Source organism: Somniosus microcephalus, chromosome 12 (assembly GCF_052327205.1).
Source record: "Somniosus microcephalus isolate GS21.2 chromosome 12, FLI_Smic_1.0, whole genome shotgun sequence".
Classification (NCBI taxonomy): domain Eukaryota; kingdom Metazoa; phylum Chordata; class Chondrichthyes; order Squaliformes; family Somniosidae; genus Somniosus; species Somniosus microcephalus.
Genome location: NC_140998.1, coordinates 67,686,629 through 67,707,813, shown reverse-complemented (window position 1 = coordinate 67,707,813; position 21,185 = coordinate 67,686,629). Strand labels below are relative to the sequence as shown.

The window sequence follows — 21,185 nt, the reverse complement described above, 5'->3', positions numbered from 1 at the left end:
CCGAAATGACCCCCCAGCCACACCACCTATTTGCACTTCAATAACATCGGCCGACTCCACCTCTGCCTCAGCTCATCTGCTGCTGAAACCTTCATCCATGCCTTTGTTACCTCTGGAGTTGACTATTCCAATGCTCTCCTGGCCAGCCTCCCATCTTCCACTCTCCATAAAAAAGAAAAACATGCATTTATATAGTGCCTTTCACGACCTCAGGATGTCCCAAAGCCAATTAAGTACTTTTGAAAGTAGTCACTGTTGTAACATAGGAAACACTGCAGCCAATTTGCACACAGCAAGCTCCCACGAACAGCAATATGATAATGACCAGATAATCTGTTTTTAGTGATAATGGTTAAGGGATAAATATTGGCCAGGACACCAGGGATGACTCCCTTGCTCTTCTTCGAAATAGTGCTGTGGGATCTTTTACGTCCACCTGAGGGAGCAGACGGGGCCTCAGTTTAATGCCTCATCTGAAAGACGGCACCTCCAACAGTGCAGCACTCCCTCACTAGTGCACTGGAGTGTCAGCCTAGATTTTGTGCTCAAGTCTCTGGAGTGGGGCTTGAAGCCACAACCTTCTGACTCAGAGGCAAGGATGCTACCCACTGAGCCACGGCTGACATGGAATAAACTTAAGGTCATCCAAAACTCTGCTGCCTGTATCCTAACTCACACCAAGTCCTGCTCACCCATCAGCCCTGTGCTCATTGACCTACATTGGCTCCCGGTTAAGCAACGCCTCGATATTAAAATTTGCATGCTCCTATCTCTGTAACCACCTCCAGCCCTACAACCCTCCAAGATCTCTGCGCTTCTCCAATTCTGACCTCTTCTGCATCCCTGATTTTAAATGCTCCACCATTGCCGCCCGTGCCTTCAGCTGCCTGGGCCCTAAGCTCTGGAATTCCCTCCCTAAACCTCTCTGCCTCTCTTTCCTCCTTGAAGACACTCCTTAAAACCTACCTCTTTTTTGCCCTAATATCTCCTTATGTGGCTCGGTGCCAATTTTGTTTGATAACGCGCCTGGGAAGGGCCTTGGGATGTTTTACTACGTTAAAAGGTGCTAAATATAATTAGTAGTTGTTGTAATGCTTACAAGAGACAATGGATGACATTTATTATTTTTAGATGATTGGTTACTTTTGAGGTATGACTGTATTTATTGAAATGACATTTCTTCAGAAATGATAAAACCTTTCAGTTCTCAAACAGTTGTTGTCTCAAAGCCACCGGTGGTGACAGAGGAGGTCAAAGAAACCAAGATTTCAACAAACAGACAGGGAAAGAAGGTCTTACAAAAATGTAACATCACTGGTGCCTTCCAGTGTGAATAATAATTAAAAAATCAACACACACACACCCAGCCAATAAACTTGCTAGTCATTAAATAATATAATTTTCTATAAAATGAAAACGAAAGTTGAGGTTACATTAGTTATAAGGTAAACATTGCAATGATCTGAACAATCGAACAAAATAATTTATTGAACTGGTTTGAAATGATTGTGGTGTCAACGCAATATCCAGGGGGTACATTGCAGTGACAGTAGTGACACTCTGGGTCATCATGACACTTTCACTGTTTCGCCAGCTCATTCTTTACAAGGTTCTTTTGGTTTCTTGTTTAGCTTGAATTCTAGGATCCCAGCATTCATTTCCAGCTCCCTACACTTCCAGTGCTAAATCCCAGCTCCTTACACTTCCAGTGCTAAATCCCAGCACTAAATCCCAGCTCCCTACACTTCCAGCGCTAAATCCCAGCTCCCTACACTTCCAGCGCTAAATCCCAGCTCCCTACACTTCCAGCACTAGGTCCGCCTTTCTTGCTCTGGCAGCAGATTCGTAAACCCAGTTTTTCATGGCTTGTACACCAGTGACAAAGTCACAGCTCGGTGGTAGATTTGCAATAAACAAGGCAGTAATTTGGTACAGTGGTATTCTGGATCAAACAAGTCCCCATTTTTGGATGCTTATGTAAAGCGAGATTGAAAGCAACACAATTGCAAGTAGGAGTAAATCCAATCTTCCGAAAGACGGCACCTCCGACAGTGCAGCACTCCCTCAGTACTGCACTGGAGTGTCAGCCTAGATTTTCAATCATTGGACTGGAATGATACCTGCAGACTTCATGGCCAACCCTCATTTCAAGAGCCATCCCAATAATTAAATTAATGGATTAAAAAAAAAACTTCTCTCCTCACTTGAAGTTAATGATTCATGCTGACTATGGGTCCACATATGCTCCTAGCCCTTACTCAAGCGGCCATTCTTTATGAAGCCTGTGCAGCGAGACTCAACAAGCTAATTGACCATGGAAGGCTTCAGACCCTGAAGGTAAGCATGCAGGTGCAGCAGGCGGTTAAGAAGGCAAATGGTATGTTGGCCTTCGTAGCGAGAGGGTTTGAGTACAGGAACAAGGATGTCTTGCTGCAGCTGTACAGGGCCTTGGTGAGACCACATCTTGAGTATTGTGTGCAGTTTTGGTCACCTTATCTGAGGAAGGATGTTCTTGCCATGGAGGGACTGCAGCGAAGATTCACCAGGCTGATACCTGGGATGGCAGGAATGACATATGAGGAGAGATTGGGTCGATTGGGCTTATACTCGCTAGAGTTTAGAAGAATGAGAGGGGATCTCATTGAAACTTATAAAATTCTAACAGGACTAGACAGACTAGATGCAGGAAGGATGTTCCCGATGGTCGGGGAGTCCAGAACCAGGGGTCACAGTCTAAGGATAAGGGGTAAGCCATTTAGGACAGAAATTAGGAGGAATTTCTTCACCCAGAGAGTGGTGAACCTGTGGAATTCTCTACCACAGAAGGCAGTAGAGGCCAATTCATTAAATATATTCAAGAAGGAGTTGGATATATTTCTTAAGGCTAAAGGGATCAAGGGATATGGAGAGAAGGCAGGAACGGGGTACTGAATTTGGATGATCAGCCATGATCTCATTGAATGGCGGAGCAGGCTCGAGGGGCCAAATGGCCTACTCCTGCTCCTATCTTCAATGTTTCTATGACCCAAGTGCATTCACATTAGTACTTTCCAGCAGGAATCACTGGATAAATGATCTTGAGTGGAAGCTGTGGCTAATTCCTTTACCTTTCCAGGCTGGAGACACTGAAGCCAACTGTTGTGCACTGCTAATCAGATAGTTCAGCACAGACCAGGGATTGACCCAGGAACCTTCCCCGTTTGAAGGCTTAATACCACATTACGGAGTGCATTTACCAATCCAGCCATCAGGGGAATCAATTGTATTTATTTGAGAATATAGCATGGCCTGAGTCACATGCCACTATGGCAGGACAGAGGAGAATGGACAAAATACATCTTTAGTTATACATTTGGAAACAACTGAATTCAAGTTGAATGTGCACTCCCTACTCAAATGGTTCTACTTCTGTACAAACTAGACAAGGCCACTGTGAAGGGCTGATTACTGACAATTCTCCTTGAAAATGGACTTCATGGTCAGGTGGCCTTGCCATTCCAGTCACACCATAAATGTGATCCTAACTTGTACTACGTGTCATCACACCATTTGGATATGTTTCAATATTTTTCTATATACTGTCACACATGTCTCCTTTTAGGAGGAAGGAGACTACCCTGGCCATGCATCTCCCCACGAGAGTTTTCTGCTGTAAGGGGTGAATGAAGGAATTATCCTGCCTGTGGATTTCTTCATGGAGATCTTTCTGTTCCTGGGACAAGGGAGACTACATTGATAACTGATTGACTTACTAAAAGGGGCAAACCAGATATGATTATTTTCTTCGGGTGAAATTTGCTGATACCAAACTACATGATAAATTATATCATTGTCTTTCACTGCAACATCCAGTTAGTATCACATTCACCCTAGAATTACTGAGAATCTGATCTGGTTATCCTCCAAGGTTCTTTGTTCAGAATAAGCACACCAAGAAATGATGATGTCATCACTCCACGAACTTGAACTAAATATTTTCTTATTTTTCATTCAATCCGAAGCCTTTTTTAAATGACTATCTTACTTCTAGAAAGGAATACATGAAACTGGAGGAACCTGTTTGACTCAATCTCATCTTGCAACCAGGCTTCCCTCGCTGTCACTCCTCCCCCTAAAGCAACAGCAGCTCAACTAATTGGAACTGGAGAAATGACTGGGGAATTTTGCAGACAATGACCTGGAGTCACACTGTTGCAACTCTGGAGATTCCCTATACCATAACTCATATCTGAACCCAACTCACTTGAAGCTAGACAAAAGAAAGAATGTAAAGCACATTTTGGTCACATTGTTGTAGCACAGAGTACCCAGATTGTAATGCTAACAAAAAAACATGCTAGTGTTTTTCATGATTCCAGCTGCAACTCCCCTTATGGGTTTGATTATAGACAGTCAATGCTGTCAGTCGTCATTTCAGAACAGCATGTATTTAAGAACACTCCTGATGTACCCCACAGAATGAGCAATTACCACCAAATATTGGTGTTATAAGGTTATCGGTGTCATTCCAGTACAATCTCTTTCGTTGTGAGAGGCAAAGTCCTTGGCCTTCAGATGGTCAGGTGAACCGCTCAAGCCCTCAGTGACCAGCTGGGAGGAATGTCCTGCTGTTGAAAATCAACGACGCTGTACTCCACTGGTGCAGACCCTGTTCTGCAATTTTTATTCCCCTCATGGTTAACACATTAATGGGTCATGGGTCTGGCAAGTCTGAGGTATCAACAACTACTTTAATGAAGATAGTGTCATCTTTAATATATGTCCCACTTTCCAAGACAGTCTGTGCAACAAAGAGCGGGCAGCCTGAAGCAATATTCATCTCTCCCACTGGCTGCTTAAAACTACTGCTGTTGGGATCTGGTTTAAAGGCATCACCTAAATGGCGATTCGTCGGTCCTTGGTCTAACAGCATCAATGTTACTTTCTGTTTAAAGGGCCACGGCAACAGTGCATCATACTCTCCCCGCATAACAACAAAAAACAGCGATAAGTGAGTTCCTTTGCCCATACCATCTCCATTGAGGTAAACTCGTGCACACATCTTGTAGCCAAAATATCCTGTGTAAAATGGCTGGCTATACAAGGACAATGTTTTTCCGCTAACAGCCTCCTGTTTTCGGCGTGTGTAATCTCGGATCTTCCAAATCAGTCTTCCATTGTAGCTTGCTGTTTCTAGCACTTGAAAACGTAGGTCCATATCTGCTAGCCGCACATCGTGGACACTGAGTAGACCGTCGTGCCTCTTTACTTGGTTATCTATTGCAGCTGCAAGAAGAAAATATTTTAAGATTTAAAGCTTTTATTTGAGCTAAGCAATTTTGCAGCAGTATGATCTATTTACTTCATAACTTGTTTACATTCATGATTCTAATAAAAAGAATAGGCTCCTTACTGTGCTATACAACATGCACAATATTTTGGGACCAGATTATAAAATAATAGCTCGTTCAAGATCAGGGAGACAGATCAAAAAAGTGTTTTTATTTAAAAAGCTACTGTAAGGAAACCATTGCCATGGCAATATCTAGCCTTTAAACAAATAAATTTGTAACAATTTTAATTATAGTGCATAACTCCTCTAAACATTGGCCCTAGGCTGTGAACTCTCCATTATTTGCGCTGCTTCTATATTTCAGCAACAGGTTTAGACAACAGGTGACATTAGCTAATGGAATGGAACAATGGTTCTCCACTCACTCATGCTAGCCGCTCCTGTGCCTGTCCCAGCAGTTCTGCCAGTCAGTTCCAGCTGTCTCATTCGGGTTTGGAGCTGGTCGACAGATTCTTTCACAGTTTTCACTTCTCGAACAGTCTCCTCCTGTTTCTGGTATGCCTGTTGTGATGCTTGATCAATATTCATCAGTTTATCTGTCTGACTAGCTAACATTTTCTACAAAAAGACAAACAAAAAACAAATTAAATGCCATAATTTGACAATATGAAGGATGTGTTTTTTTTTTTTGCGTTGAACAGGAAGACTCGGCATTCCAGTTAACCGAAAATCGACATCATTGAGGATTAGCTCCAAACTTGAAGATAGAGGAGGCAAAGTAATGTTCCCTGGTACATTTCCAATATTTGGGAAAGGAGGGGAGTTCACCAAGAAAATTGAGGAGGCAAAAGTGCCTGGTAGCATGGTGGGAGAACAAAATGCTACCTTCATGAATAACTGGGAGACCATTCATTATAAAACAGGACTGGTGCAGGAGAGAAGGGATACCCTTAAACCAAATAGGGACAAAGAGAAAATACAACAGAAAATGCTGGAAAAACTCAGCAGGCCAGGCAACATCCGTGGAGAGAGAAATAGAGTCAACGTTTCAGGTCGAAACCCTTCATCAGGACGTTTCGACCTGAAACATTGACACTATTTCTCTCTCCATGGATGTTGCCTGGCCTGCTGAGTTTTTCCAGCATTTTCTGTTGTTATTTCGGATTTCCAGCATCCACAGTATTTTGCTATCGTACTAGGGACAAAGAGAATTGTGAAGAACATTTGGGCAGCAACAGAAAATCATTTAAACTAGATAGATGGGGACGAGAGCAGGGAGGAAACTGGATTCCAGACAAGACAGATCATAGGCAGTCAACAGGTGACGACTATGGACACACACACACACTGAAGGCTGTTGCGGCAGTAGGGAACATCCGAAACATGGTTGAATCCAGAGGCTGGAAATTAATAAGGTGTGTAGAATGGTTAGGAAATGTAAAGTGATTAAATGAAGATGGCGTATCCCTGTATGTCAGGGACTCCCGGGAGGTAAATGAAGTTGATCTTGTGGGAGATAGAAAACTACAAACTGAACTACACTGGTTAGTCCCCTCTATTGCAAAAAAGTTGCAAGCTAACACTATGAGTATGCTTTAAACCATAGGTCAATACAAGGAGGAAGACAATTTAATATTTGAAGAGATAGGAAGGGTATGAGAGAACGGGAAAGTTATTTTAATGGAAATTTTCAATCAACCTTGTGTAAACTGGGAAAACCCCAAGTAGTTTAGAGCCAGAGTTGGTAAATGTAAAGTATGACTGCTTTTAAAACCAATATATCAAGGATGCCATGAAAGACGATGCTCATCTTGATCTGGTATTCATAAAAGACCCAGAAATTGTACACAAAACTGAAGTTAAGTCATAATGCCTCGGGGTACAGCAACCACAGGATAAAGTTTAACATGATCTGAAAGTCAGAAATACCCAAGACCAGGAGCCAGGTACATAAAATTTAGAAATTCAGTAAAATTAGGGAGCAGCTAAAGCAAATAGACAGGGGGAAGTTGTTCAACCATTAACAGACAATGGAACACCTTTTGAGGTATAATGCTGAGCATGCAGGATAAATACATTCCCAAAATTAATAAGCTCAGATGAAACAAACGCGACCCTAAATGATTTAACAAACAAATTAAATGTGGAAAAAATTAAAGTGAAACAAATTAAAGAGGAAAAATGGCCTGTAAAAATCCTGCAGGAAGGAAAGAGAAGGGGCTCACCGGAGCAAATACAAGTAAATGTAGAAAGACATAAGAAGGTGATCAAAGGGCAGAGAGAGACCTGGAAGAAGCATAGCAGCTGAGGCCAAGCATAAAAGTTTTTTTTTTTTGTTTTTTTTTTTAATTGTTCTTACCTGCATGTGTCCGAGCCGACTTTCATTCTTACTTGCAAGCTGTGCAAATTTATTTTGTTCTTTCTCCAAGTGGCTTATCTGAGCTGACATAATATCAACAGTTTTACACTTTTCCTGCAATTTGTTCTGAAGCTCGAAAACCTGTAAAAAGACAAAAAAATGCTGTTCCTAAGGAGTCTCTTGTAAATCAGCAAGCAATATTTATCTCTTCATAAGAGAAGATGGATTTATGCCCAATACTGAACATCAAGATTCATACTTTTAACATTTTGCTGAGATTAATAAATCAATCATTTATGTGAAGTCAATATACACTTCAGCTTTATCTATTTCCCCCCTCATCTGGCATTTACTCCACTGGGAGAGTAGGATGACCTGGGCCTTAGGCTTCTCTATAGACACCATGATCATCTGATGGGAGCTGGCACTGTTTCAGACAGGTTTTCCTTTTTGAAAGCATTCTGATGTCACCAAGTTCGCAATTCTCTCTCGGGAGATAAACACTCATAACTTGGTGATGAGGGGAACAGATGCTGGCTGGGATTTAACTGGGAGTCCAATACTCTCCTGGAGCTAATGAGGCACCTGAATTTTCGTACCTTAAGAATAATCTTGATCGAAATGTGTTGATCTACTTGTCTGATACCTGGGACACTGTATCCAATCAACCCATGTCTTTATACAACAAATGAATGTTAAAAAAATGAAATTACACTCCAATCTGCCAAAAACCAAGCAGTGATTCAAATCTTCTCCACAAAACATATTTGAATCCCAGCTAAGTTAGAAGTAGCAATGTGTGACACACACTTTACAGTTTAATTTAGTCCAGCTCAATATTGAGTATAAAACAGAGTTAGAGGCCAATCATTTAGATAAAGTATAATGCTTCACAAAAGGACAATTCAATATCACCAGTGAACATTAATGCTCTCTCACATAATGAAGGAATCCCAGTTTAGATTTAAGATGAATAAGAAAGGGTGGATCATAAGCTTTTTCTTTAGCCCTCAGATGTCTAGACTTAGGAAGAGTGTAGCTCACAGCTGGAACAATGCCCAGAAACATCCTAATGAGAACTGAGAACTTTGAACATCCTTTGGGTTTTTGGTTTGAACATGACAATCAGCACAGTCAAAGCAGATCAAAGACCCAACAGCACAGCAACAGAAACAACTTCTCCTCGTCATAGTTACAGCTACCAAAACAGAGGGTTATTAACTTACCAATAGAATATCATTTGAGGTTGCCCTATCATATCACAAAACCACTGACTGTGTTTCTAATTAAATTAAATTAAAAGGAAAGTAAATTGGATAAAGACTGACAGAGATCAAAAGATTGGAATTTCTGTATATTGGAAGGAATGTGCATGGAAAAAAACAGCAAGATATGCATCAACAGAATTTTTTTTGACACATCTAATGACAGTCAATGACAAAATAGAGAAAAGCCATTTTTGTTCTGAATTTCCAGTCTAAATACTGCAGAATTATCATTAATGGCTTCCACACAAATTTTGACAAGAGAACTGAAAGATTGTCTCCAACTCTTTCCTACTAAATATGTCTGAACACAGGAAGGAGGAATTTATATTTATGATCTCAATACATTTTAACGCGCTTCACAATTAAGTACTTCTTTTGACAGCTAGTCACTGTTGCAATGCAATAAGACGTGGCAGCTAATTATCGCACAACAAGATTCCACAAATGGCAATGAGATTAATGACCAATTAATCTGTTTTTGGTAGTGTTGGTTGAGGGGTGAATCTTGACCAGGAGAATACCACTGCTCTTCTTCGAATAGTGCCGTGGACTCTTTTACGATATATATAACAATTTACACTGTAAACCTTTGAGGCAGAAGGTTGTCTGAAGTCCCACTCCAGAGACTTGAGGATATAATCTAGGCTGACACTTCGGTGCAGAACTGAGAGAGTGCTGAACTGTAAGAGGTGCTGACTTTTGCATGAGGCGTTAAACCAGATGGACGTAAAAGATCCCATGGCACTGTTCGAAAAGTAGGGGAGTTGGTCCCGGTGTCCTGGTCAATGTTTATCCCTCAACCAACATCACTAAAAAACAGATTATCTGGTCATTATCACATTGCTGTTTGTGGAACTGTGCTGTGCACAAATTGGCTGCTGCATTTCCTTACATTACAACAGTAACGACATTACATTCAATGAAGTATTTTTGAAAAAAGAGCTGTGGGACATCCTGAGGTTGTGAAAGGAGCTCTATAAATGCAAGTCTTGCTTTTGTTCTTGCTTTGTATCTGAGCAGGCAGACGGGGCCTCGATTTAATATCTCATCCAAAAGACGGCACCTCTGACACTGCAACCTGCTAGAGGTGCCAGCCTGCTCTCTGCTCAAGTCTGTGGAATGGGGCTTGAACCCACGACCTCCGACTCTGAGGGGAGTGCGCTACCATTCAGCCAATGCCGAGATTTTAAAACAGGAGGAAAATGTGACTAATTTCTGAAAATTCCACGTTTTCCACGGAAACGGAGAATAAAGGATCCTACAAAAAAATGCATCTATGCCACTGCCCTAAAAATAAAAAGAAACAGATTGTGCATCTTTGTGGGCTCAGTCAAAACATTTGGATTGTGAATTCTGAATAGAAGCATTATTAAAATAGATTCACAATCAAACACTGGGCAGCTTCTTGTAGCTTAACCACCACAAAGGTTCCAATCAAAACCCATCACTGATTTGAGATAAGAATCTGAACTTTACATAAAACAATACCCAGGTGATGTTAACACACCTATTGAAATGTGGATTTTTAAAATGTCCAATGCATTTAGGGCTTCTTAGTGCAGATTAGACTTGGAAACATTTCTTTTGCAACCTTGTAAAATCAAAGGAGCCTTCATTCAGAGTCAGGGGTTATCTTTTACCAATGTGATAAAGGTGATAAACTTGCAAATGTTGGTTGGTTTTCCCCCAAAACTTTCTTCCAAACAAAGCAAGAAATAGCTCATTAAAAGCATTTTGCCTTTACTGATTAAAACTCCCAGATCCAGTCATGCTGTGCAAACCTGCTTTCAAATCTCAGACACCGAGGAATGTATCCTAGTTCCAAATTCTCTAGAAAAATCGATACTGAACAACCCACCTAACCACATAAAGCACCGTGTTCATTATATAGCAAAGGAGGCCACATTTTCTCCAAAGATTATCATTGCTTGAATGGTAAAAGCCCTTTTTAGTGAGGTGCACGAAGCATCCAAGATTTAACGGCACAGCCTCTTCAACATGGTGTCAGCATATTTTTAGCATTATTATGGCAAAAATGTGTGCAGTCCCATTTTTGCTACGATATTAGAATTTCTAGCAGGGATAAGTACAGTAGAACCTTGCACGTAAACCATTCCTCCAACCTGACCACTGCGCGATGTCCCATCAATGAGAAACACATTTGGTCACACTGGCTCATCCATCCCAGTATTCAAGAAGTTAACCATTTCTTTTGGGACCCAAACCAAATATACGCATTTTTAATCCTTTAAATCATCAGCTTACCACAACTTGCATTAATTTACATTGGAACAGCCGTCTCCCATTATTCCATTGACTCTTAAAATGCCAGGAGGAGTTGCCCACAATGGCTAAACCCCAGCACTCAAGTGTAGGATAAGAAAAACAAATCACTTTTACACTGGTGCTTGGTTTAGTTTGTGATTCTGCCATCAGTAAGAACAGATATAGCAGTATAAACATGGAGAGTCGGTGCACGGCCCTTGGTCTCCCACAGTCCCAATTAAAACAAACACCAAGTTCTATTGCACAGTGAATTAGTGCTTCTTCGGTGCACACATCATAGTCTGGGGTACACAAAAAATCTCAAATGGTGCCCTAGCAATGCCTTTAAGCTGCTTTTATCAGTAATGCCAACCCCATCATCTCATAAATCAGGAGGCAAACTCTTAAAAATTATTAGATTTGGTAAGAAAACATGAGTTGCTATTATTTGGTTTATAAACCTCATTAGTGGCTTTATTTAATCTCTAACAGGTCACAGCTCTTTACAAAAGCTATATTACTGCATCTGAAAATGCTTTACAAAAAACTTTTAAAAAATCCTACCTGTTATCACTAGCCATCGCGAGTTGGGGTAAATTTTAATTAAAAATCACATGTCTTGCAAATAATGAGAGAGATTTGTCATTACTGGGATTTGTAGAATGCAGTGAGGGGTGTGGGGTATATCAGCATGTGTTACAGTGAGGGGTGTGGAGTATATCAGAGAGTGTTACAGTGAAGGGTGTGGGGATGTGGGGTATATCAGAGTGTGTTACAGTGAGGGGTGTGGGGTATATCAGCATGTGTTACAGTGAGGGGTGCGGGGGTGTGGGGTATATCAGAGTGTGTTACAGTGAGGGGTGTGGGGATGTGGGGTATATCAGAGAGTGTTACAGTGAAGGGTGTGGGGTATATCAGAGTGTTACAGTGAGGGGTATGGGATACATCAGTGTTATACAACGAGTGGTGTGGGGTATATCAGAGAGAGTGTTATACACTCTCTGATACACACTCTCTAATATACCCCACACTGTAACACACGCCGATATACCCCACACCCCTCACTGTAACACACGGATAGAGCCCACAACCCTCACTGTATACCCCCACAGCCTTTCTGTAGTAGTACTGGTCATTACTCAGATGTAGATCTCCAGCCCAGGCAAGGGATACAATGAGGAAAACAGCGCAGAATTCCCTTTAATGGAAACTGAATAAACTCTGAGGCTGGGTGGCTGTGTGTGTGATTCTCTGAAACACAGTGTTAGGGAAAGGGTCTGTTCCCCTTCACTTAGCCAGGGACAATGAGCTGAAGCTGGCTTCTCAGCTTCTATTGATAAGTGAGGTAAATGAAAATTGAAAGCTGTAATTCTGCATCAAACAGAAAGTTGGGTTAATGTTTCAGGTGTGAGCCTTCATCAGAACATAACCAGATCTCTTTCCTCAGACCCTTTCTCTTTTGGGTCCACTTATAATCACCAGTGCTTTTTAAAAAACAACTCTACTTGGACCACTGCTGTCATATGTAATCTACCCTCTCTATCACGTGTAGGGTCATTGATTTACGGGGACCAAATAAAAACTCTTTCTTAAGGGGGATTCCGGAATTATTACTGGAGTTTGGGGATCACCTTTCTGCCAGCGTTTTGGGGATTGTTATCCCATGGTCCCATCCATTTTTTCCATGAAAATCACAAGTTCTTGTAGCCACAGGCTGTCAAATTAGTTCTCTTGATCTCTCTTCAACAGCATCTCCTCAATCTAGGTCATATCTGTACTGGAGGTTAGTTTTACGCCATCCTGGATATAATCTGAACTTCTGACAAAGGGTCACAACTGAAATATTAACCACTCTTCCTGATGCTGATTAACCAATTGGAAATTCCAGCATTTTCTGCTTTTACTTTTAATATGATTTGTCCAGTGTGAGGATTCTCACTGACAGAACCCAACTGAACCTCAAATCTGCTAGAGAGAATATACATGAGTTGCAGATAGTTTTCTACAGTTCTGAACCTGCTCAATGGTTTACAACTACTGGACCAAGTGTTTTATTAAAGAGATGCCAATTCCATCAGCTTTAGTACCCCAGGAAAACCCAAATTAGAGGCTGGGATGCCAGCTTAGTTCCCAGACAGTCTGAAATCCCAGCCTCTGTTGATTTCATTGGTGTTGCTCTGGGAAGAATGGTGGACTTCTCTATCAGTGATGCTACAGTGAAACTTAGCAGTGAGGAACACAGCCGAGGGCAGGAGGCAACTATTCAAAAGGTACAGGTTGCACCACAACAGGACTGGGACCAATGTCCTCGCGGGGAGGTTCACTAGTGTGGTTGGGGAGGGTTTAAACTAAATTGGCAGGGGGGTGGGCACCAGCATATAGAAGTAGAAAAGAGGAATAAGGTGCATAAAGCAGGGAGTGTCTTGGATAGTACAAGAGAATGAAGTAGTACCATATTAGATAGGAGCAGACTAAGAAGGACTGCGAGGAATACAAAGACAGGTTTGGAATGCATGTTTGTAAACGCACAAAGTGTGGTGAATAAGATTGGTGAGCTACAAGCCGTGTGGGAATATGATGTAGTGTCAATAATGGAAACGTGGCTTAAAAATGGTGAGGACTAAGTGCTTAATATTCACGGATACAAGGTGCTCAGAAAAGATAGAGAAGGAAAAAAGGGAAGTGGGGTGGCAGTACTGCTTAGGGAAGACACTGTAGTGTTGGAAAGAGGATGTCCTTGACGGGGCAAGGACAGAATTCATTTGGTTAGAGTTGAGAAGCAAAAAGGGTATGATCATGCTATTGGGGGTCCTCCAAATAGTGAGACAGAGATAGAGGAGCAAATCTGCAGGGAAATCACAGAAATGTGCAAGAACTATAGAGTGGTGATATTGGGGTACTTTAATTACCCAAATATCAATTGGGATAATGTTAGAGTAAAGGGAAAGGAGGGGGAGGAATTTCTGAAATGTGTTCAGGAGAACTTCCTTGACCAGTATGTTCTCGGCCCAACTAGGAAGGATCTGGTGCTGGGGAATGAGGTCAACCAAGTGTCTGTGGGAGAACACCTGGTTAAGAGTGATCATCATATCATAAGGATTATATTAGTAATGGAGAAGAGCAAGGAACAATCTAAAATAGAACTTCTAAATTGGAAGAGGGCTAACTTCAATGGGATGAGAGGGGATCTAGCCAGGGTAAAATGGAACCAAAGATTGACAGGACAAAATGTAATGGAACAATGGGTGATCGTTAAGGAGTAGATGTTTCAGGTACAAGGTAGGTACATTCCAACAAGAGGGAAAGGTAGGGGAACCAAAGGCAGGGCTCCTTGGATGATGAGGGAGATAGAGAATATGATGAAACAAAAAAAAAAAGCAGGTAGGTGATGCATGTCAGGTGAATTCTTCAAGTGAGAATTAGGCCAAATACAATAAGTGAAGAGGAAAATATGAGAATAGAATGGCAGTTAACATAAAAGACAACCCAAAAGTCTTCTACCAGCATGTAAATAGGAAGCGGGTAGTAAGAGGCGGGGTGGGGCCTATTAGGGACAAAGAAGGTGATCTATGCTTAGAGGCGCAGGGCAAGGCTAGAATACTTAATGAGTACTTTATATCACTGTTTATGAAGGAAGAGGACGCTGACAAAATAGAATCGGAGATGGTAGAGGTACTGGATGGGGTGAAAATTGATAGGCAGGATGTGCCGGAAAGGCTGGATATGCTTAGAGTGGATAAGTCACCTGGTCCGGATGGTTTGCATCCCAGGTCGCTAAGGGAAGTGGGGGTGGAGATAGTGGAAGGGCTTGCCATAATCTTCCAATCTTCCCTAGATACAGGGGAGGTGCCAGAGGATTGGAAAGTGGCAAATGTGACACTCTTGTTCAAGAAAGGGTGTAAGGACAATCCTAGTAACTACAGGCCGGTCAGTTTAACATCAGTGGTGGGTAAGGTTTTAGAAAAAATAATAAGGGAAAAAATTAACAGGTACTTGGAGAGGTTTAAGTTAATTAAGGAGAGGCAGCACGGAATTGTAAAAGGCAGATCGTGTTTGGCTAAGCTAATTGAATTTTTTGATGAAGTAACAGAGATGGTTGATGAAGGGAATGCAGTGGATGTTGTCTACATGGATTTTAAGAAAGTGTTTGACAAAGTACCACATAGAAGGCTGGTTAACAAAATTGAGGCTCATAGAATAGAAGGGTCAGTGTCGGCTTGGATAAGAAATTGGCTTCAGGACAGAAAACAGCGAGTCATGGTAAATGGTTGTTTTCAGACTGGAGGATGGTAGACAGTGGTGTTCCCCAAGGGTCAGCGCTAAGACCATTGCTTTTTTTGATATATAAATGATTTGGATATTGGAATACAGAATAGAATTTCAAAATTTGCCAATGATACGAAACTTGGGGGTGTGGCAAACAGTGAGGATGATACCAATCAACTGCAACAGGACATAGATAGGCTAGCAGAATGGGCTGACAAGTGGCAGATGGAATTTAATACAGAGAAGTGTGAGGTGATGCATTTTAACAGAAGGTATAGGGAGAGGCAATATACACTTAATGACACAGTTCTAAAGAGTGTACAGGGACAGAGGGATCTGGAGGTTCATAGATCTTTGAAGGTCACAGGTCATATTGAGAGCATAGTTAGCAAAGCATATGGGATCTTGGGCTTCATAAATAGAGGTATTGAGTACAAAAGCAAGGAAGATATGCTGAACCTTTATAAAGCTCTGGTTATACCACAACTAGAGTACAGTATTATGTCCAGTTCTGGTCACCACACTTTAGGAAGGATGTGAAGGTCCTTGAGAGGGTGCGGAGAAGATTTACCAGAATGGTTCCAAGGATGAGGGATTTTAGCTACAAGGTTAGGTTGGAGAAGCTGGAGTTGTTCTCCTTGGAGCAAAGGAGGTTGAGGGGAGATTTGATAGAGGTGTACAAGATTATGACGGGTTTGGATAAGGCTGTTCCCATTAACTGATGGTACAAAGACTAGGGGACACAGATTTAAGGTTTTGGGCAAGAGATACAAGGGGGATGTGAGGGGAAACTTTTTTATGCAGCAAGTGGTAATGACCTGGAACTCGCTGCCGACGAGGGTGGTGGAAGCGGAGACGATCAATGATTTCAGAAGGAAATTGGATAGGCACTTGAGGGAAATAAACTTGCAGGGCTACAGGGAGAGCGGGGGAATGGGACTGACTGGATTGCTCTACAGAGAGCCGGCACTGACTCGATGGGCCGAATGGCCTCCTTCTGTGCCGTTATGGCTCTATGATTGTAGTATGAGGCAGGTTGGTATAAAATTTAGGCTTTTTGGATCATTATTACAGTCCCCACCACTTATAGTGGGTGCATTCCTTGTGAACGTTATTTGCCCGCTATACACGATGGCCGCTATAAAGGGGTAAGCTTTCTCCAATTTCCCGAGTTCACACTGGCACGGTTCTCCGATTCAAATGACTGATGAAGCCATGTGGCTAGAATCTTCTACTTCTCTTTTGAAAGGTTAGAGACCAGTAGGATAGTAACTAGAAAAACAGGCTTGTAAAACAAAACAGAGTTAAAGAAAGAGGGAAAGGAGAATGGGGATATTAAAAGATTGAATTAAGGTAAGCAAGTAAAATACAATAAAGTTAATGCAGTGAATGACAAATAAAGGCCAAGCCAGAGCTGGGTTGGATTTAAATTCCAGTCTCAGAAGCTGAAGTACCAGATGTGCTCCAAGGTCAAGTATAGCAGATGCTCAGCAGCAGCCTCTGCTGCCGTCTACATTTAAAAGGATTTTGGATTAGTGAATCTACAAATCCTAGAAATTGCCATTAGTATAAAGCACTAGTGGTGGTGGTAATATTATTGTGGAATAGCCTCTTAATTTGAAGATGGTTTGTCTTATCAAGTAAGCGCAGCTGTTTCTGCCTGAAATAAACAGCACGCAAGACGTCATAACCGACAACTTTTAAATTGACGTTGATGCAAATGGATAATTTGCCCGATATAAGCAACTGCCCATTTTAAATGTGGGCATTTTAACTGGTGGAGACTGTATTAACAAGATGTGGAACACCCTGTTCCCAACTAGCTGGTTCAGCAGTTCAGCTCCCAGGTCACTCAAACTCATTTGACTTTACGGACTTTAAATCAGGCCACTAGATGGTGCATCGAGCAGGTGCAACACGTTCTACTGTATTTGTACAATAAAGAGAATTTTAACAACTCCTTGTGTCCAGTGACCGAGTGGCAAGTACAGAGAAAATGCTCCACCCAAAGCAGTGCCTAAAATTTCACAACTCCAAACAATCAGCCAATCTCGGGTAAATTTTAATATGAACTTTTTATTTTATTATGTCACTTCTTAAATTAATTTCATTCGGTACAAGGTTTTCAATATTAAACTGGGTTAACATTAGCATGCAGAGCCTCTGCAGAAGTACTCGATTTATAATCACCCAATGGGGGAAGGGGAGAGAAGCGGGGGCAACAAGGTAACTGAGCAGCTCGTTTTGGTATTTTTTTTTTAATAATGGCTTTTTCCAAGTAATTACAATCTTCCCAGATCTTATGCAACAAGAAGGCAACAGAATGTCCTGGGATTTCCAGTGCATTAAACAGTACCGCAGAATGAGAAATCGGAAGACAATAAACACTGGATATGTGTTTGACAGAGTCAGGGTACCTATGATAGCGGGAAGCTTTTTTTAAAAAAAAGAAATCATTTGCTTTAAATCTTTCAAGCATAGCAGGAAACAAAAGTTTGTTTTTAGAAATGTTGTTTCTAAAGCTGAAAGTGAAACGGAACAGGTTTAACATACCTGTAGTATTGGCTAATTATTGCAAAATATATTGCTTAAACAGACAATGAGCTACCATCAAATATTCCACGGACTATTGAGAGGGTAGCTCATTGATTGTTTAACCTGTCAGAAAGTGCAGAGCAGGCTGGAAATACATATACACGCACACATTTCAAACAAGGGTCACTGGATAGTGACCAGGAATGCAAACGCTGTCCTGGATTTCTCCTCCCTAACCCAATTGTAGTGACACCACCACTATCCTGGAAGAAATCAGCTAACAGGACAGACCAGGGACCAAACTTGGGGTCTTTCTGAGCCACGAGGAAACGGTGTAGTTTTCCCCCCAATGTTCTGGGGGCATAATAATAGCGCGCAGCCTGAGATAATTCCAATATGGATAGAACTTTAATTATACGTTGGATATTTAAATGACACAGACTATTGGAAAAGCGAGAGTCACAATGAGATGTGGGATCAAACAACACCGCCTATCAGTGAAGAGTTCCATTGTAACGGCACCTTTCTTCAGAGATTGATTTTGTTGAAACTACTGCAAGTGGGATCTGAACATTGGTCCAGTTGTTTGTTCCAAGGAAAGCTTTCCCACTGCTCATTATTTGAAACCAGTGTCATAGAGTCATAGAAGTCATAGAGTTTTACAGCACAGAAAGAGGCCCTTCGGCCCATCGTGTCCGCGCCGCCCATCCACCCCTGTCCAGTCTAATCCCATTTTCCAGCATTTGGTCCATAGCCTTGTATGCAATGGCATTTCAAGTGCTCATCCAAATGCTTCTTGAATGTTGTGAGGGTTCCTGCCTCTACCACCCTTTCAGGCAGTGAGTTCCAGATTCCAACCACCCTCTGGGTGAAAAAGTTCCTCCTCAAATCCCCTCTAAATCTCCTGCCCCTTACCCTGAATCTATGCCCCCTTGTTATTGACCCCCCTACTAAGGGGAAAAGTTCCTCTTTATCTACCCTATCTATGCCCCTCATCATTTTGTACACCTCAATCAGGTCCCCCCTCAGCCTTCTTTGCTCTAAGGAAAACAACCCCAGCCTGTTTAGTCTTTCTTCATAGCTGAGGCGCTCCATCCCAGGTAACATCCTGGTGAATCTTCTCTGCACCCTCTCCAAAGCAATCACATCCTTCCTATAGTGAGGCGACCAGAACTGCACACAGTACTCCAGCTGTGGCCTCACCAGCGTTTTGTACAGCTCCATCATAACCTCCCTGCTCTTATATTCTATGCCTCGGCTAATGAAGGCAAGTATCCCATATGCCTTTTTAACCACCTTATCTACCTGTTCCGCTGCCTTCAGAGATCTATGTACATGTACACCAAGGTCCCTCTGACCCTCTGTACTTCCTAGGGTCCTACCACTCATTGTGTATTCCCTTGCCTTATTTGTCCATCCAAAATGCATCACCTCGCACTTTTCAGGGTTAAATTCCATTTGCCACTTTTCCGCCCATCTGACCAACCCGTTTATATCGTCCTGTAGCCTGAGGCTTTCCTCCTCGCAATTTACCACCCCACCAATTTTCGTGTCATCTGCGAACTTACTGATCATACCTTTTACATTCTCATCCAAATCATTTATGTCGTAATGTGTCTTTAGTACAGGTGTCAATCTTTGTTTCTAAGGGATAATCAAGACACGCAACAGGTTCACAAAACTTGTGGCAGCCATTTTGCTAGGCTGGCTAAAAAGAGAGAGTAATCCTGCAGATCTCAGCCTCAGCCCTTCTCTCTCCACCCTCCTCGCATCAGTTAGCTGAAGTCTCGTGTCTGCCATCACACACAACACTTAAGTAAGTGATCAGGTGTGCACAAACACTATTCAGTTTCTGCACCATGACAAGCACACCCTTAAAAAGAAACATTGCCATTGATTTAAAAACAAACACTTTGATGGGTTAAACAAATTCAGAGTTTAAAAAAAAATTGTTCCTGGGATGTGGGTGTCACTGGCAAGGCCAGCATTTATTGCCCATCCCTAGTTGCCCTTAAGAAGGTGGTGGTGAGATGCTTTCTTGAACCGCTGCAGTCCGTATGGTGAAGGTACTCCCACAGTGCTGTTAGGGAGGGAGTTCCAGGATTTTGACCCAGCGACGATGAAGGATCGGCGATATACTTCCAAGTCAGGATGGTGTGTGACTTGGAGGTGGTGGTGTTCCCATGCGCCTGCTGCCCTTGTCCTTCTAGGTGGTAGAGGTCACGGGTTTGGGAGGTGCTCCTGAAGAAGCCTTGGCGAGTTGCTGCAGTGCATCTTGTAGATGGTACACACTGCAGCTACGGTACACTGGTGGTGGAGGGAGTGAATGTTTAAGGTGGTCGATGGGGTGCCAATCAAGTGGGCTGCTTTGTTCTGGATGGTGTCGAGCTTCTTGAGTGCTGGAGCTGCACTCATCCAGGCAAGTGGAGAGTATTCCATCACACTCCTTACTTGCGCCTTGTAGATGGTGGAAAGGCTTTGGGGAGTCAGGAGGTGAGACACTCGCCGCAGAATATCTAGCCTCTGACCTGCTTTTGTTGCCACAGTATTTATATGGCTGGTCAATGGTGATCCCAGGATGTTAATGGTGTGGGATTCGGCGACGGTAATGCCGTTGAATGTCAAGGGGCGGTGGTTAGACTCTCGATTGTTGGAGATAGTTATTGCCTGGCACTTGTGTGGCACGAATGTTACCTGTCACTTATCAGCCCAAGCCAGAATGTCGTCCAGGTCTTGTTGCATGCGGGCATGGACTGCGTCATTATCTGAGGAGTTGCGAATGGCACTGAACACTGTGCAGTCATCAGCGAACATCCCCATTTCTGACCTTATGTTGGAGGGGAGGTCATTGATGAAGCAGCTGAAGATGGTTGGGCCTAGGACACTGCCCTGAGGAACTCCTGCAGCGGTGCCCCGGGGCTGAGATGATTGACCTCCAACCATCTTCCTTTGTGCTAGGTATGACTCCAGCCAGTGGAGTGTTTTCACCGATTCCCATTGACTTCAGTTTTACTAAGGCTCCTTGATGCCACACTTGGTCAAATGCTGTCTTGATGTCAAGGGCAGTCACTCTCACCTCACCTCTGGAATTCAGCTCCTTTGTCCATGTTTGGACCAAGGCTGTAATGAGGTCTGGAGCCAAGTGGCCCTGGCGGAACCCAAACTGGGCATCAGTGAGCAGGTTATTGGTGAGTGAGTGCCACTTGAAAGCACTGTCGAC

At 42.5% G+C, this 21,185-nt stretch overlaps 1 protein-coding gene across 1 annotated transcript in view; it reads right to left on the bottom strand.

Annotated features, from left to right (window-relative positions):
• Nucleotides 1–3,247: 3,247 nt before the first annotated feature.
• traf3 (TNF receptor-associated factor 3) overlaps nt 3,248–21,185 on the bottom strand; it is a 90,025-nt gene continuing 72,087 nt past the window's right edge. The window contains exons 9-11 of the mRNA XM_086003021.1: nt 7,632–7,772; nt 5,698–5,890; nt 3,248–5,265 (exon numbers count right to left, since the gene is read on the bottom strand). Of these exons, the coding sequence (XP_085859147.1) occupies nt 4,694–5,265; nt 5,698–5,890; nt 7,632–7,772 (906 nt within the window). The 3' untranslated portion in view covers nt 3,248–4,693. The remainder of the gene's footprint in view (nt 5,266–5,697; nt 5,891–7,631; nt 7,773–21,185) is intronic.